Source organism: Anguilla rostrata, chromosome 16 (assembly GCF_018555375.3).
Source record: "Anguilla rostrata isolate EN2019 chromosome 16, ASM1855537v3, whole genome shotgun sequence".
Classification (NCBI taxonomy): domain Eukaryota; kingdom Metazoa; phylum Chordata; class Actinopteri; order Anguilliformes; family Anguillidae; genus Anguilla; species Anguilla rostrata.
In genome coordinates, this window is record NC_057948.1 from 13,549,892 (window position 1) to 13,568,159 (window position 18,268).

The window sequence follows — 18,268 nt, forward strand, 5'->3', positions numbered from 1 at the left end:
GCATGTGATGTGTGAGTGCGCTCAGAGGAGGTCTGTGCTTTGAGGGCCCCATTGATCTCAGCAGAGGGCCTCTCAGCCTGCCAGCTATGCCACTCCCTGCTTATCCAGCCTGATTGCACAGCAGGATGCTGAGAGGGTTTACTTATGGAGCGCTGCTAGAATATTCCGGCCATGGCTATCAGCCCTGCATCCGCACCCCGTACACTAGCACCAGCAGTAAAAATATGCGGCTGCGTTTCACTTTTTTTTTGCTGTCAAGCATAATTCAGCACAAAGGGAGATATTAAAATATGCCGGTGGCCTGACAAAGAGGGGGAACAGCCCTGACGCCAGTTTATATGTTTTTTCATTCAGTTTTTATCTCTCTCATTTAAATGCGAGGCAGTGGTGAATTGGAGAGTATGAGGGTGTGAGGTATAAGGGGCCCAACAGGCTGATAATTTGCTCATTGATAATGGGCCATAAGAGATGCCATTACACTGAGGTCCAAATCGTGGGTGGAGCACACAGTCAGAAGAGTGACAAAGTGACTGCCTGAGTGAGTGTGTGAGTGTGTGTGTGTGTGTGTGTGTGTGTGTGTGTGCTGATGGTGACTGACTGACTGTGTGTGTGTGTGCTGATGGTTACTGAATGACTTTGTGTGTGTGCTGAATGTGACTGATGCTGTGTTTGTGTGCTGATGGTGCCTGATTGACTCTGTGTGTGTGTGTGTGTGCTGAAGGTGACTGGGTGGCTGTGTGTGTGTGTGTGTGCTGATGGGGCCTGACTGACTCTGTGTGTGTGTGTGTGTGCTGAAGGTGACTGGGTGGCTGTGTGTGTGTGTGTGCTGATGGGGCCTGACTGACTCTGTCAGTGTGCTGATGCTCAGTGGGTCTGTGCTTTTGTTCCTGTAGATTACCAGAGGCTGATGATGGTGGCAGAGACAGTGACAGCGCTGATGTTCCCATTCCAGTGGCAGCATGTCTATGTGCCCATCTTGCCCGCCTCGCTGCTGCACTTCCTGGACGCGCCCGTTCCGTACCTCATGGGCCTGCACTCCAACGGCCAGGAAGACCGCTCCAACCTGGAGCTGCCCCAGGAGGTGCGCCTGCGTTCTGCCACCCTGTCCATCTGAGCACCCAGCGTTCCCACAACATTCCTGCAATGTTCACACAATGTTCCCACAATGTTTCTGCAATTCTCCATCCCATTGCTTTCCTGTAATTCTCCCACAGCTTTGCGCATTTTGGACAGACCTACTCCTGTTGCACTCATGTATTCATTTACATGCGCCCTGTTTAACTCCATGTGACTGGTGTGTAAATGGTGTGATTCAGAGGTGTACATGCAAGCTGAGTGCAGCACACAGAGAGCTGGGGATAGAGGGGATTATCACCACCACGTAATACCAACCCCTGCCTGAACTCAGGGACCACATTCAGCCTGTTTTATAATTATGCCCACTGTTGTCTGAGTGCTGTCAGTTTCCTTTCTTTTTCTGTTTCTGTTTTTCTCCCTCTCTTTCATTCACTCCACCCTTACCCCATGGCTGAATGTTTTTGGCCTTTTATAAGTAGAGCCTAGTAGAAGAGATGGCAGTTCATTTTTAATGAGATTTCTGCCTTTAAAGACCCCAGGCTAATCTTATCCATTTCCTGTCTCGTTTTTTCTGTGTGCGTGTGTGTGCTTATTTTTTTGCTACAGCACAATAAATTGTTGAACAGAAAATTTCAAGATTCATATGAGAAGAGTTCCAGCCCAGACTGCATGCCCTTTGTTTCTATCTTGGTTTGGTTTCTCCTTTGAGATTAATCTTTGATTACAGCAATATATAAAATGTGTCCCGTAAATGTAATCCCCTGCTTTCTCATCTCTATGAAATATGGTGATGACTGTGATGTGGCCTTCAGGCCTTCGTCTGTGTTTGAAGGCCTCTCTCTGTGATTGAAGGCCTTTCTGTGTTTGAAGCCCTCTCTGTGTTTGAGAATCTCTCTGTGTTTGAGGACCCCTCTATATGTTTGAGTGCCTCTCTCTGTGTTTGAGGGTCCCTTTGTGTTTGAGGGCTTTATTCTACCCTGTACTCCAGGACCCACATTAAACTCCTTACTCTCTGCACAGCTAATCAGGCTGAAAGCTGTGGGCTTCTTCAGTATTTATCATACTGTGGATACAGGCTACTCTCTGCTGCCAATTTTGCTTTTACACATTTGGATCTACTCCAGTGTGCCTCATCATGACCACTAAAAGGGCTATAAATTAATAAATGATAAACTGGCTAATGACATTTCATGTCAACATCCGAGTGTAATTCAGTCTATTTTTGATTTTAATGCTGTTTTTTTGCACCTGTAGATCACATTTGATAAAAATCCTGTTTTGGAACAGTGGTTAGTCATTATAAGAGGACGTCGCAGGAAAGCCTATCCTCTCTTCTTTTTCTTTAAGCCTTTTAACATGTGCGGGACACTGGTTCTGACAAGAAAATCAATCTATCCTCCACTTATATTGTCGTTTTTACATAGCATTAGCAGTTGTAAAAATATATAATTTTGTATAGCTGCTGGTGATGGTGATCTTTGCAGACTTTTTAATCTAAAGCTTCATTTGACCACTGAACTGCATTAGAACTTGGTTTGGGCTGCACTACTCAGACAGATCATAACAGACTGTTTGAATTCTGCCCTTAGGCAAGAGGAAGTGGTGTTTTGGAATCACTGTAGACTACTTGAGAGGAATCCATATTTTTGTTGTGTGTGGCCACCTAGTGTCAGAAATACAGTACTGCTCACTGAGACAGTAGTGAGTGATATCTTGTCAGTGTCCTGATTAAAACTTGTACATCTTTTTCTTTTTCTTTTTTTTGGACACATATTGAATTTCATTCAGTTCTCCTCTACATATGGTCAAACCGCTCATGGTTAACCCATAATGACAATAATAAAGTCAAACCCACATATGACTAAATCTCAGTGCTATATTAGTAAATTTACTTTACATTTACATGGAATTGAACAGTTGCTCTTATCCAGAGCCATGTGCAGTACACCAATTTCATTTTTGTATACAATAAAATTTGTACATATTGATATTTTTCAATGGAAAAAAGGAAATTGTTTTTTGCTGCTATGCAGTTGTATGCACTGCTTGGATGGTGTCAGTAGTGTTAGTTAACAGGTAACTACCTTCTTTCCAGGCCAATTTGTGCTTTGTGGACATTGATAACCACTCCATTGAGCTGCCAGAGGACTTACCACAGTTCCCCAACAAGCTGGAGTTCATCCAGGAGCTCTCTGAAGTGCTGCTGGAGTTTGGGACCCTCCCAGAGGGCAGGGGATGCTACCATGAGGGCGTGGCCAAGCACAGAAGCGTCCGGAACAATGACGTGGACAAGTGCAATGGTAACCTGGCGGGCTCGCCCCTCAGCTCCTACCTGCTGAAGGAGAACGAGACGATGGCGCGGCTTCAGGCCCTGGTGAAGAGGACAGGAGTCAGCATGGAGAGGGTGAGAGCAGCGGCTCTGCTGGGAGCACACTGTACTGTGTGCTGGGGGGATTATCTTACCTGAGTATGTGTGCCATGGGGAGGCATGAACTCTGCTATATGAATGACTATACATGACATATTGGATATACTTCAAAAGACAACAGATGCAGTAGTTATCTGTGCAGTTGTTTGCATATATTTTGGAATATATTTGCTGACTTTTCTATTTAATAGTTCATGAAATACGGGTGTATAATAACATGTTAATATGATCATTTTCATATTGACATATGGAGACTAGTTAAGTGTACAGTAAAAGTTATTTTTTAAATAAGAGTATTGTTTGTTTTATTCCAACATACAGTATATTACTGTATGTATGGGCATGATATTAGTGAGTAGTATAAAAGGCTATTATGTATGTTTTCAAACAGTACCCTTCATGTTGGAGACACAAAATAGATTAAACGAAACATTCTCTTCCTCATAGTGTGGGGATGGAGATCATCTCAAGGATACCCTCACTTTAATTCTAAGGTGTAGAACAATGGTTTAAACTGGAGAATGACCATAGAGTGGGTAGTGGGCAGAGAGCCGAGACCTGGATGTTTCTGGTTTGAATCCTAACTCCGCCTTTAAAATTGATACATTCTGTAAACATCCTGCAGTTCAAACATGAGTTATACAAGCAACATTAGACAATGAGCTACACTGTCTTTGCTACAAATGAATGTCAGTAAATTCTCGCGCAGCAAAGTGATTGATACCTTCATTTTACCCAAAAGACTATAATATGAGTGTGTCTTTGCTCAGCTAGCCAGCATTATGTGTTCAACGCTAAAGGTTGAAAAGCGGGTTAACATAAGCCGCGTTTCCACCAAAATTACCCGGAACTTTTAGTCCCAGGAACTACTTTTCAAGGAACTAAAAGGTTCCTTCAGCCCATGGTTGTCTGCGTTTCCACCGCGGTCTAAAGTCCCGCGAAGATTAGGCAAATTAGCCCACTGACGTATGAAAAAGCGACGTTGTCGTCCGTCCATCTGTCCTATGATTTCTTTTGTAACCCCATACTAACACTGAAGTAGCCTACATAGCCTACAATGTGGCTATAGAGGGTTAATGACTTGTCACACTAATGGGAGGATGCAGTTCCACAGAGGACTGTGAGCACAGCTACTGCTGGTTAAATATGTGCTGAAAAAGTTAACACGTTCCTCTCCTCTTTGTCTCTGACTCTCTCTCTCTTTCTCACACTGTCTGTCTATGCTTTTTTTTCTCTCACCCTCTTCTGCCTCTATGCTTTCTCTCTCTCTCTCTCTCTCTCTTTCTCTCTCTGTTTTTGCCTCTCCCTTTCCATTTCTCTGTCTGACTCTCTCTGTTTTTCTCCCTCAGGTAGATGTTAAGGAAAAGACTGGCAGCAATAAGGACCTGAAGGTTCTGTGTGACAAGGAGCAGCTAAAAATGCACCAGTTGAACATTCATGTGCGAGAGGTCTTCGCTAACCGCTTCACACAGATGTTTGCTGATTATGAGGTGTTTGTCATCCAGCCCAGCCAGGATAAGGAGTCCTGGTTCACCAACCGAGAACAGATGCAGAACTTTGACAAGGTGAGGGGGGGTTGTGGTCAGTCAGACAATTGGACTCTGAGTAGATGTGGTCTGTTTGAGGAATGAACTCTGAGGAGATGTTGAAGTTAGCTTGAGGACTGGACTCTTAGTAGATGTTGAGCTTAGTTTGAGAATGTTGGGAAGTTTGGTTCTGTACCAGGTTCTTGGTTGAATCAGCTCTATGGCATATCTCCTGAGATTAAAGAAACATTGTTTCTTCTTTTCATCTCCTTTTGTTTTTATTGATGTGAGTTTTTGTCTCTTCCAGGCCTCCTTCCTGTCAGACCAGCCAGAGCCCTACCTCCCCTTTCTGTCGCGGTTCCTGGAGACGCAGATGTTCGCCTCGTTCATTGACTGTAAGATCCTTTGCCACGAGGACGAGGATAAAGAGCACGCCCTGCGTGTGTTTGACACGCGTGTGGATAAGATCCGCATGCTGAATGTGCGCACGCCCACCCTGCGCACCTCCATGTACCAGAAATGCACCAACATGGAAGAGTCCGGTGAGCCTCAACACACCCAAACTCCCGCCTCATGCATGTTACTCGCTCAGTCGCCCACCACACTTTTTTATATATCAAAAAGTCCTCTAAAATGAGAACATTATGGCTATTTACCAATTTATTAATTGAATTTAAGTTAATTTCCTGAATTGACTTAATTTAAATGGAATTAACCCCAAACTTGGTGTGTATTTATGGTATACTGTATTTTATCATATCACAATGTGAGACATAATGTCCAGCAAACAGTGGCTGAGTGCCATATGGTTTGTATATTTGAAATTTTATATGTCATTGTGGTTCCTGAGCTAAGTAGCTCTATTGTTTGAAGTGTAACGTTAGTATATACAGTAAGTGTCATACTCTCAAACATACAAATATTGTTGATGTATATGTCATACATATACATTATATGAATTTATAGCACAACTGTGAGCCAGAATCAAATATTAAACCAAGCATTGGTTTAAATAAATATGTACTACATTATACAGTGCAATAAAAAAAGGCTGTAATTCCTACTCGAATCACCTGATATGGTTGTAAATACCCTCATATTAAAGCTGACAGTCTGCACTTTAGCCTCATATTCTTTGTTTCATTTCATATTCAATGTGCTGGAGTACAGAACCTAAACAACAAAAATTGTGTTGGTGTCCAAATACTTAAGGATTGCACTGTATGTGGACAAAGTGTTTTATGCTTCCAGAAGCTCTTCTTAAAAGATGTTTTGTGAAAGATGATCTGGTTGCTTCTATCCCATTAGTCGGGAAATTCCTTCCAAATATGAGGGTGTGTGTCCCTCACCTGACCTTACTGGCTGCTCCAGGTGCACTGGTGCATGCCTGCAGTGCATTATGGGAGGGACTAACCACAAAGCATTTGACAGGCAGTGAGTGACTAGATACACCTGCAACTATGCAGATAGATCATGCAGCACTGGGCTGTTCAATTATGCATGCACTTATCCATTGTGTAGGTTTAATGAATTTTAAGTTGGCCTTTTGAGGCTTAGGATTGATTTGTTGTTATGGAATTCTGAATTCAGTGGTCTGCATTCATGCAGTAATAAGCTGAATTATTTGATTTATTTTTTCCTTGTCCTAGAAGCAAGCTTGCGGAATCTATAAAACCTCTAAGTAGATTTAAATGGATTCTTTGGCATTACACTTTTTTTTCATTCTGAAGCAGGAGCCGGGCTGATATTATTTTCATATTAATTTTTCCTCTTTAGTATTAGATTTCTGTTATCATTCCCTGCCTTCAGTCCCTCATGTAGGCTCACCAATGCCCTGCATACTGTAGGCAACTCATCACACAACGCTAGCTGATTTGAACAGTACACACACAGCGCTGGTGCTGGTGCTGGTGGGCGGAACAGCTGGGGTGGTCTGGGTGTAGCACCGGGTGGTGCTGCACAGGGGTGAGGATGAGGGCTGCTGGTGGGTTCTGATATATTCTAACAGCTCTTTTCAGTGTGTAGGGGCAGCAGGTCGGACTAGGTGTGCTGATCTAGGATCAGTTTGTCCTTTTTTGCACGTAATGGATAAGGTTAGGGCATGGACATGGGAAACCTGCCCCAGATCAGCACTCCCACTCCCACAGATACATAGTTTGAACCAGGACCCTAAGTAAATTCATTACAGTTTTGAGTGAAGACCAAGGTTACTTGATTAGTTGAATCACTTGTTCAAGTTCTGCTCCCACACTGGCTCTTCTCCGACTATATCGGGGTCACCTGATTTGGGCTGATAAAATTGGGAATCCCTGGTGTGTGCTTGTTGGCTTTCCGGGAGGTGGTTAATGGTGTTCTCATCCTCATCCATTTACCATTCTTGTTGCTATGGAGACACCAGATGACAAGTGATTTTTGGTCCCCCCACAGCAAAGGCCATAGAGATGCGGATGTCCAAGATGGACCACATGGCTATGCACCCCCATCTGCTGGACATGAAGATTGGGCAGGGACGCTATGAGCCGGGGTTCTTCCCTCAGCTACAGGCCGATGTCCTGTCCTCTGGCCCCACCAGCAACAAGTGAGTCTCAGCACAGAGCATGCTGGGAAAACAAGCTTAACTGCTGCTCTGACAAACTAAAAACAGCTGAAGCTCAGCATCTCAGCAAAGCATTTGTGTCTAATGCTCTTTGTCTAATGCTGAAACAGAAAAGCAGGAGCTCAGTAGGTTAAAGCAGCATCTTAGGGAGTTGCAGCACCAGGTCAGTAGATTGCAGCAGCAGCGCAGTAAGTCGCTGTTAAAAGGAACGATCGCTTTACCTCATTTCTGTGCCTGACAGTAGTCATCTAATAAATATTTAGTGGCCAGAGAGGACCGCACACAGGGCCTTAGTAAAAACATATGACTAACATTTAACACTCTTCAACCTTCACTGCTCCTACAGTTTGTTTTGATTGGTTCCTCAGTGTTTCCTCCATAATATCAGATCTGGCATGTAGCAGAAATGCATGACATCAGCCAGGGAAATAAACGCCCTTTTGCCTGCAGAATAACACCTGCAGGTTAGCTTGTGTTTGACAGGATAATAAATGCATTTCATTATGGGGGAAGTAACTGAGCACTTTGACGGACAGTGATCCAGACTGTGGTGTACTGTCTGTATGAGAGGAAATGAGGCTGTTTGTGGGCGGAGCCTGTGCTTCACGTTGCTGTATAATTTCCTGTATCAGGTGGGCCAAACGTAGCGCTCCAGCACAGTGGAGACGGAAGGACAGACAGAAGCAGCACGCTGAACACCTGTACCTGGACAATGACCAAAGAGAGGTGAGTCCCTATAGTGATGGAAACAATCCCTCCCTCTTCTCACAAACGCACATACACACACACACAGTGGATGCATTGGTTTGAATTATTGCGGTTACGGGCTTATTTGGGCTTAGTTTCGTAGCCCGGTCTAATGTGTGCTTTGAATGGAACAGCAAAAACAAAGATCATCAAGCCTTGCCCCCTGGCAACTGTAGTTTGGTGCAGCTGGTCCAACAGGTAAAGAAAAGCTCACCTGTTCTGGGTAGTAGCTTGCAGCAGTTTAGACTTCTCACCTACTGGATGATCTCATTTTCCTGTGCTAGCACTAAGTCTGTGTCAGGCCTGTGTTTATAACTTGTTTTTGTGTGGTGTTGTGTGTTTGTAATGCCGTGTTTGTGCAGCTGTCTTAGACGTGTCTCTCTGGTTGCAGAAGTACATCCAGGAGGCTCGGACTCTGGGCACCATGATCCGCCAGCCAAAACTTTCCAACCTGTCCCCCTCCGTCATTGCACAGACCAACTGGAAGTTTGTGGAGGGGCTGCTGAAGGAGTGTAGAAACAAGGTATTTTACAAGGAATTATTATTACTATTATTATTATTAGTAGTAGTAGTAGTAGTAGTAGTAATACTGTGATACTGTGATTGAGATGGTGGCATGATAATTGCTTTTTCTCTCTCTGTGTGATGTTGATATCACTCTGCCTCTCTTTATGATGTTGATATTACTCTGCCTCTCTGTATGATGTTGATATCACTCTGCCTCTCTGTATAATGTTGATATCACTCTGCCTCACTGTGTGATGTTGATATCACTCTGTCTCTCTGTGTTCCAGACCAAGCGCATGCTGGTGGAGAAGATGGGGCGGGAGGCGGTGGAGCTGGGTCATGGAGAGATCAGCATCACAGGCGTGGAGGAGAATACACTCATCGCCAGTCTCTGTGACCTGCTGGAACGAATCTGGAGCCATGGCCTGCAGGTCAAACAGGTAAAAACATCAACAGCTGAAATGGGTAAACACACCTGAAGGGATAAAAGAGGTAAGTTAGGATGTCTATCACCACTGATCAGTCAGTCAGTTTCCTCGATAAATATATCTGCGCTCCTCTCAGTATGTTACCGTGAAAAATCTGAGCCTATTATGTTTGACCTGCAGTTCCGTAACTGCTTTAGGACAGGTGAGTGGTTTCAGCTGGTAAAATTATTAAATGATGATCACACAGCTTTTCTCATCGTAGATCTGCAGGAGAATGAATAAAAAGGGTTTGGTCATTTTCAGTCCGGATAATGGCCTGCTAATCTTGCATTGCGGATCACTTAGACCGTTCTGTGGTTCAGATAGACCTCTGTGGTTCAGGTGAAGAGTTCTGTGGTTCAGGTAGATATCTGTAGTTTAGATGAAGAGTTCTGTGGTTCAGGTAGAGCTCTGTAGTTCAGGTGAAGAATTTTGTGTTTCAAGTGTTAGCTCACCTGCGGGAGTATCAGCGTTCTGTTGTCCAGAGCAGAACTGCTCCAGCTCTGTCAAGAGCAAGGCTTCATCCTGCAGTCTCTTGAGCTCACAGCCACTGATAGCTTACTCTGTCTCCTCTTCCTGTGCTTCCTCTTCCTGCTAGGGCAAATCGGCACTATGGTCTCACCTTCTGCATTATCAGGAGAGCAAAGAGAAGAAGGATGCCACACCTGCAGGCTCAGGGCTGCCAGGTATGACTTTCAAACAAAAATCTGCAGACACTGCAGCCCTCCAGGGCCAGAGTTAATGCTGCTTGTACTGCGGGGCTGGAGTTTGAGATCCCTGCCTCAGCATGTGTTTCATAATGTGGGTTACATCAGCGAGAAGCACAGATGCAGAGCGAGGCTCATGTTAGATCCACCACCCCCCTCTGCACCGCAGGACTCATCCAGGTCTCAGAGAGAAGGAAGTCAGATCCTGGCATCGCCATGCCCCCCCTCAAAGTTTCCCTGATCCAGGACATGAGGTGAGTGGCTCTCCATGCAGTTTGAGTGGTGTGCATGCGCACGCACACACAAACACAGAAACACACATACACACTGTGCGCGCACACACAAACACAGAAATACACTCATGTGCACATACCAGCGTCTGCAGAGTCACTCTCTGCAATCTCAGAAGGGCCCTAATGTGGTTATGTGGTCACAGCATTTTTGCAGTTGTCCCAGAGTTATATGGTTTTGTCCCTGGGTTATATGGTTTTAGTGTAGTAATGGGTAAGGAACTGGTCTTGTAACCGAAAGGTGTCAGGTTTGATTCTTGGGTAGGACACTGCCCTTGAGCAAGGTACTTAACCTACTTTGCTTCAGTATATATCCAGCTGTATAAATGGATGCAATGTAAATGTTATGTAAAATGTTGTTTAAGTCGCTCTGGATAAGAGCATCTGCTAAATGCCTGTAATGTAATGTAATATGGTTTACTGCCACCTTGTGGTCAAAATGTTCAAGGTAAATTTAACTTGTCTGCTGAGAACCGCTGGCTGCACCAGTGGATGTAATTTCATAGTTCTTGTCTTACAGAGTGAGCAACCTCAGAGTCTTATGGATCATTATCCGTTTATTAATCACAGTCCTGTTTCCAGAGCCAAGTGAGACAGACACACTCTCAGGACAAAAAACTGTCTGAATTCACCCGCTCACTCATTCATTTAGTCACTCTGAACGTGCTCAAGTAACATTGTTCTTCATTTATTTTCCTGTCACAGAGTGATCATCATACACCAAGAATCTTGACATGGTTGATAAATCACCAAACAAAAACTGTAAATAATCAAATCAACATCCAGCATACATCTACTATCTGGCATTTTTCATTGTTATCTGACAGTTGATGAATGCCAAGTGTCATTTATTTCAATAATTACGCTTTCTTTAAGAAATGGCCCTTTTGTTGAGAACAACAAAGGCAGTTCCTATAAAGACTGCGTGACCACCAGAGGAAAATCAGCTGTGGGCAGAGCTGTGTACTAATGACAGCAAAGAGAAAAGCACTAGGTGTGGGTGTGTGTGGGGCGAGACAAGGCAGCCGTGCGTGTAGACAGTGTTGAGTCAGGCAAAAGGTCATTCTCATGTGTAGCGTGAAGGAGGCACCCCCTGCTGTGAGACTGTGTGTTACTTCCAGCCTACTTACCAGACCCCCTGCAGCCCACTGTAAGAGAGACTAAAGTCTGTTTCAGTTCACTGGTCACACGCACACGCCCACACGCATGCATGCAAGCACAAATACGCATACATGTATTATATACACACGCATGCACACACGCACGCACATACATATACACACACACACACACACACACACACACACCCACACAGATACACAGACTAACGTGCAAGCACATGAATGTGCACAAACATTCCAAATCACGTGCACAAACACAAGTATATGTACAGGCATACACATACACGCAAATATGCATCTACACACACACACACACAAACTCACACAAGCATGTATGTATGCACACATACATTAGCATATCATGCCCACTGCAAACCTGTTTACTACCTGTACTACTCTCACTTCAACCAACCAACCAACCAACCAACGAGCAACCAACCTACAACCCGCAGATAAGGCAATTTTGTATGTAGCTTAACTGATGCTACCTTTAGTGGTAATATTGAATTACATTTGTATGGAGCCTTTCATGAATCTCGAAGCGCAGTGCAATGGCGGAGGGGGGTGTTGACTTACCTCCATCACCATTGATCTTCCCCCTCCACCTGTCTGATGCATGGCAGCCATTTTACGCCAGAAAGCTTTGCTGTACATCAGCAACCACTGCCACTTCAGAGGAAACTGACAATGCCATTCCCCGCCCCCTCTTACATCATGGGAAGTAATCAATAGTCTATTCCTGGCTCTCTTCTGGTGCCCACCCTCACCAGTGCATCTCCTCCTGCCTGCTGTGTGGGTAAGCTGCAGTGTGGTAGAACAACCCAGGGCTCACGTCTGGCTGAAAGCACAGCCCTGCTTTGTGGAGTGTAGGAGGGAAATGGACTAATTTGAGCGTGAGGAGGGGGAAGGGCTGGGGGCACTTAGAGAGCAGACAGCGCTAGCTGGCACAGGCGGAGTGTAAGGGATGCGTCTGGACACGTGGGGCATGATAGTGGCTGTGAGGGGTGGCAGGAGGCTGCTCTGCTCTGAGCTGTGCTGTTTCTCTCCCCTGCCCTTGTAGGCTCACTCACACTTGGGCTTTGTGTTTAAAGTTTAAAGAGTAGCTCCAGACAGAGACCTGTCACTCTCACTCTCACTCAATCTTAACTAAGGTTCTCCAGTCGCCGCGGTGACGGGAGAACCCTCACCAGGCCTGACCCAGATTCAAGTCTAGGTGCCTTGTGGGGGAGACGGGCAGGATCCTCGGTCACCCCCTTCTGATCGCTGTTCCTCCCTCCCTTCCTCCCTGCCCTGCAGGCACATCCAGAACATGGGCGAGATCAAGACCGATGTGGGCAGGGCCAGGGCATGGGTACGGCTCTCCATGGAGAAGAAGCTGCTGTCCAAACACATCAAACAGCTTTTGTCTGATCATGAGCTGACCAAGTGAGCATCCCCTGTGTGTCTCCTAACCGAGCGGTTGCCTGTGCAAGCGTCTCAGAGCCCGGTCCTGCAGTATGTTAGCACACAGGAGTCCTGTGTGCTAACCCTAAATGCTGCAGGATGGGCCACCGAATATGAGCACTAGGTGTGAGGCTTTGTTTACAGAGTGAATCACTGTCTGTGTTATATTGGTTTTAGGGTAAGGCTTTGACTGGGGCCATAGATCAAATGCCTATATGGAGCCAGCGGTCTACATGTGTGAACTTTGTTTGGCTGAATTGAAACCTGTATAGTAATAATTCTGAAGACTACATGGGTCATTCTTTCCTGGTGATGATATGGACATGGTAGTTTGGGTGAAGGCTGGGAGTTCCACCTCAGTGCTAAATTAATGTCCCCAATGCTGTATCCCTCAGGTACACATTAATGCAGAGAAACATTTTAAGAATTCATTTAATTAATATATGAGCTCTTTTGAAATATCAACACTTTTCAGTCTGCCATTAAAGTTGAATGAGGGCTTTTAATTATTTATGGGATAGCTGTGGTGAACTGGGTCACACCCCTGGTATTTCCCCTTTGAAGAATCGCACATTGTCTGCCCACTCCCACACATGATATCTGTACCTTTTCATTCTGTCTCTGGCAGTCTCTGGTGCTTTAGGGCAAAGAAAAATACCAGCAATTATCTTTTTATTATGCTATCACAGCTATCGGGAGAATATTTACAGTCTTGTCTCCCTGTGGAAAGGTCAAAAGAAGGTATAATTTTTTAAAAGCGTACAGGAATCTTTAGATCTCTTCTGTTTTAGATGAGGCATTGGGAGACCCATTGAAATAAGCGTGCCTGTTGACTTCCTGTTGTGTGTTGTGCTTTTGAAGGAAACTGTACAAGCGCTATGCCTTTCTGCGTTGTGATGATGAGATTGAGCAGTTTCTCTACCACCTTCTGTCCTTCAATGCTGTGGACTACTTCTGCTTCACCAATGTCTTCACTACTATCAGTGAGTACAGTGCTCCTGTGCTACTAACTCAGATTGCACTCACAGCTAAATTCCTAACTTACATCAGAGTCACAAATCTACTCCAGGCTTAGACTACACTCACAACTACACTCCTTAGACTACACTCACAACTACACTCCTTAGACTACACTCACAACTAAATTCTTTACTTAAGCCATTCCCAAATTCCAATCCCAACCAAGACCATGCTTTGCCAATGCCAGCTTTGAGTTGTTGCCCTTTATTTGAAGGCTTCTGCTGGCTTAGACATAAACCCACAGTGGCAACTCCTAATTAAAAAAAAAAAATTATATAGCACCTTTCAGGCATTGAGCACAGAGTGCTTTCCAAAGCAGATAAAAATAAGGTTTAAAATTATAACAGGGTACAATAAAAGCAGCATAAAAGGGAAGAATGAACACCAAATAAAATATCAACATAGAAGAATAAAAGGCAATACTAAAACATATAGAATAAAACAAAGAACTAAGCACAGTAAAAGTAAAACATAATAAAACAAAGTTAAACAAATTATAAAACAGTAGCGTTAAGACCCAACAATTAGGAAGGAAAAAACACAGCAACTAGTTATCAGTCATTGCAGAAGGCGGTTTACAGAACCCCTCTTGCCGTATTTGACCCTTTAAATGCCGTTATACCCTCAATAATGAACTGCAGATATGTCCGCAGTGCTCCTCTAAAGAGCTGCTCACGAGAGCATTGTGAAATACCCTGATTCATGTTGGCCTGACTGGCTGTTGCCAAGTGTGGTGTGAACTCTGGGTTGAGATGAAATTATAGCCACTATGTTCTTTGATGTATGGTTTGTAAATTAGAATATCAGAATTTTATAGAGAATCTAGTTCATAACTAATAACATTTGTATAGCTCATGGTTTGATTCTATGCTGCATTTTGAATCCTGTTTGAGATTGTATCCACAGTTTTGCAGTGCTGTACTGACAGGTTTTCCCCTCCCCAGTGATCCCGTACCATGTCATCGTCATTCCCAGTAAGAAACTGGGAGGGTCCATGTTCACCGCCAACCCTTGGCTTTGCGTTTCTGGGGAGCTGTCTGAAACTGGGGTGCTCCAAGTCCCCAAGAACAGTCTGGAGATCACCTTTGAGGTGGGCAGGGCCTTTAGTTTTAGTGTCAGGTGGGGCCTGCAGTGGATGGGGATGGGGCCTGCAGTAGATGGGGATGGGGCCTGCATTGGATGGGGATGGGACCTGCAGTGAGTGGGGGATGGGGCCTGCAGTGAGAGGGGGTGGGGCCCACAGTGGTACTGAGTGGGACTACACTCTCAAATACTGTCATATTGCTGCAATGTCCTAACAGTGCTATGAGAACCATTGTGTGTTCTGGTATGGCTTCATGCATAAGATCCGTCTTGAAATTATACTCTTGTCTTTTGATTTGTGTGAGGAAATTCAATTTGGAGCCAATCAGAACTAATGTGACGTTGCATTTTCAGATACTAATTATAGTTGTTATGGATAATGTATATAATGAAAATAGCAGCAAATGAAGTTAGGGAAGGTAACAGCACAGGCTGAAAAGGGGCAGACAGCCAAGGCCACTCAGGTTGTGCACAAGACACACCTGGGTATGATACTTTAACTCTTTAGACACCAGTATATATACCAACGTATCTGCCTCTCAGACTGACAGAAAGGTCTTCTTTCTTTCTCTCCTTCCCTTCCTCCCTCATTCCTTCATACAGTGTCAGAACCTGGGCAAGCTGACCACAGTGCAGATGGGACATGACAATGCCGGGCTGTATGCAAAGTGGCTGGTGGAGTGTGTCATGGTGAGGAACGAGATCACTGGACACACCTACAAGTGAGTACAGGTTGTCAGCCTTGATTGACATCTGGAGGCTGCTCTGGTGTATTTAGATACAGTTTTGTCGCATTCAGAATGATTACCATGAAAGCTGGTTCAGGGGACATAGTTACAGGCCAATTAGTCTCCTTTTAGGATATGTACAACTGAATTATTATCATTCTCTTGCATATTGTTTGGCAAAAAATTTTTTACTCTATTGCTTGTATGTTATGCATTGACAATATATACACCATATGTTTCATGCCATTAAAGCATATTATATGTAACGGAATGGAACTGAATTGATTTGAACTGATATGTATTAGTCCCGCTTTGTTTTAGTGCCTACTAAGGATGACATATTCATATATATATATATATATATATACAGAATGATTATGAATAGAATGTTTTTTCATATATTTTCTGTTTTCTGATAGAGTAAATGTGATTAATATAAAATAGACTTGTGAAGCTGCCATCCTATATCAGTCTGTGTGTTTGGGAGTGAGCCTCTCAGAGCTTCAGTGGCCTCTCTCTGCATGTGACATTTATCAGGGTGAGGGCTCTTGGTACAGGCTCTGGGTGTTCTTTGCAGGTTTCCCTGCTTGTTTGTTCCCATGTGATTTTAACCCTGTGTCAGTTTGACCCGTGTGCATTTGCTCTCGAGTGTTTGACACTGCATAAATGCTTTGGGCAGATTCCCGTGTGGGCGCTGGCTGGGGAAGGGTGTGGACGATGGCAGCCTGGAGCGGGTGCTGGTGGGGGAGTTGACCACCCCCAGTGTGGAGAGTGAGGACCGTCTGTGCCGGACGCCTCCCATGCAACAGTCCCCTGGAATGATTCGGAGGTTGGTCACCATCTCACCAAGCAGTAAGCCAAGTAAGTAACTCCACAGACTAAACCAACTTGGGGGGGGGGGGGTGGATTACACCAACTAGAGAAAGGCAAAGAGGGTTTGAGGGGGATGGATTATGAAGACAATTTGTGATACAGCTTTAGAGAAAGGATTGACGTTTTGAGGTTGTAGTCTCCTTTTCTATAGTCTTACACATTTCTCTCTTCCACTGCAGAGTTAAATACTGCCCAGATCCAGGAGGGAGTAGGAGAAGCCATCAATGGCATTGTGAAGCACTTCCACAAGCCAGAGAAGGAGGTGAGCTCCAGGAACTAGGCTCTGAACTCAAGCAAGTGTTCATGGGATTGCTTTAACATTGTATCCTGTGGGACATAGTACAAAGGTCTACTCTTGAATGTCTCAGTGTAAGATGACAGTCACACCCATCTTTTGTTCTCCCTCCCTCTTTCTCCCTCTCTCCCTCAGAGGGGCAGTCTCACCCTGCTCCTGTGTGGAGAGTTTGGATTGGTCTGGGCACTGGAGCAGGTGTTCCAGCATGGGTTCAAATCTCCACGTCTCTTCAAGAATGTCTTCATCTGGGACTTCCTCGGTACGAGCTCTCATAACAGCAAGTGCTAGTTTCATTTGACTGTCCTCATTGACTGAATGTGATTAAGTAGAAAGAGTTTCCCTCTGATTTTTGCTGGTAGTTTATCTGGTAATGTTGCCTTTATTGCTATACTAGATATATGTATTTTGCTCATTATTGAGCGGTCACATTTGGCACAGTTATACCAGAAGACTGATCTGATCTCTGCCTCAAACATGTCAAACTCATTCTACTAATTGTTTTGTTGGGACCTCTATGGGTGTAGTTTGGAATATCAGAGCATTTCTCATATCCATGTTAATTTCTGCTGAACAACAACCCCAGAAAAGGCACAGACATACTTTGAGAACCTGGAGCTGAAGGAGATGTCACAGGAGGAAAACTGGGAGACCAGGGTGAAGAACTTCTGCCACGCCATGCGTGCCATCAGCAGCTCCCCCCGGAACATTGGCAAGGACGGAAAGTTCCAGATGCTGGTGTGTCTGGGAGTCAGGTAAGCTCACCACACAAACATCTCACACAGACACATGGGTTTGCTGAGTTTAACCTACAAACATTTTCACTTGCCATAAATTTTTCATTATTGTTGAGTTGCTTTTTAAAATTTTGACACGTGAACCAGGTAATTTGATATAGTCCAGTCAATTTCCTTTAGATTACATTTTTGAGAACTGTCTCTGTATGAACAGATTTTGTTGTGTGGAAACTTGTGAGCTATTTGGCTCTCAGAATAGAGTTTTCATCATGTGACAGGACTGTGGGGCAGCGTTATGAGACAGCTCTGTGATTTCAAGCTCAGGCTTGTCATTTATCAGGCTTTAATAATAAAGGGGTGACTCCTTCCTCTGTGCCCATGTTAGTGAGTCATAAAGGCTAACATATCTGTCTCTTTGCCAGCTTGTGTAGGACACCAACACCTGCTAGAAATTGGTCCAGTGTTTTTTCTATCACAAGACAGAATTATGTTATAAAACTTGATGGATAAAATAATCACCACAGTGAACAAAAATACAAACCGCACACTATTACTGTGATTTGATGCGTAAAATCAAAAGTATTTAGCATTGTACTGGCTAGTCTGTATTTTTATGTGTCAGGCTA

The 18,268-nt window shown here is 44.3% G+C and overlaps 1 protein-coding gene across 2 annotated transcripts in view; it reads left to right on the top strand.

Moving 5' to 3' along the window:
• The window catches only part of LOC135241527 (DENN domain-containing protein 5A-like), a 36,556-nt gene that overhangs the window by 16,236 nt on the left and 2,052 nt on the right, over positions 1-18,268 (top strand). For both annotated transcript variants that reach the window (XM_064312009.1, XM_064312010.1), the window contains 18 exons: positions 894-1,081; positions 3,173-3,481; positions 4,855-5,070; positions 5,339-5,573; positions 7,459-7,609; positions 8,260-8,353; positions 8,766-8,897; positions 9,169-9,321; positions 9,947-10,034; positions 10,225-10,309; positions 12,763-12,891; positions 13,771-13,892; positions 14,874-15,019; positions 15,616-15,734; positions 16,420-16,601; positions 16,793-16,875; positions 17,044-17,167; positions 17,492-17,660. In XM_064312009.1, coding sequence (XP_064168079.1) covers positions 894-1,081; positions 3,173-3,481; positions 4,855-5,070; positions 5,339-5,573; positions 7,459-7,609; positions 8,260-8,353; positions 8,766-8,897; positions 9,169-9,321; positions 9,947-10,034; positions 10,225-10,309; positions 12,763-12,891; positions 13,771-13,892; positions 14,874-15,019; positions 15,616-15,734; positions 16,420-16,601; positions 16,793-16,875; positions 17,044-17,167; positions 17,492-17,660 — 2,725 coding nt within the window. The remainder of the gene's footprint in view (positions 1-893; positions 1,082-3,172; positions 3,482-4,854; positions 5,071-5,338; positions 5,574-7,458; positions 7,610-8,259; positions 8,354-8,765; positions 8,898-9,168; positions 9,322-9,946; positions 10,035-10,224; positions 10,310-12,762; positions 12,892-13,770; positions 13,893-14,873; positions 15,020-15,615; positions 15,735-16,419; positions 16,602-16,792; positions 16,876-17,043; positions 17,168-17,491; positions 17,661-18,268) is intronic.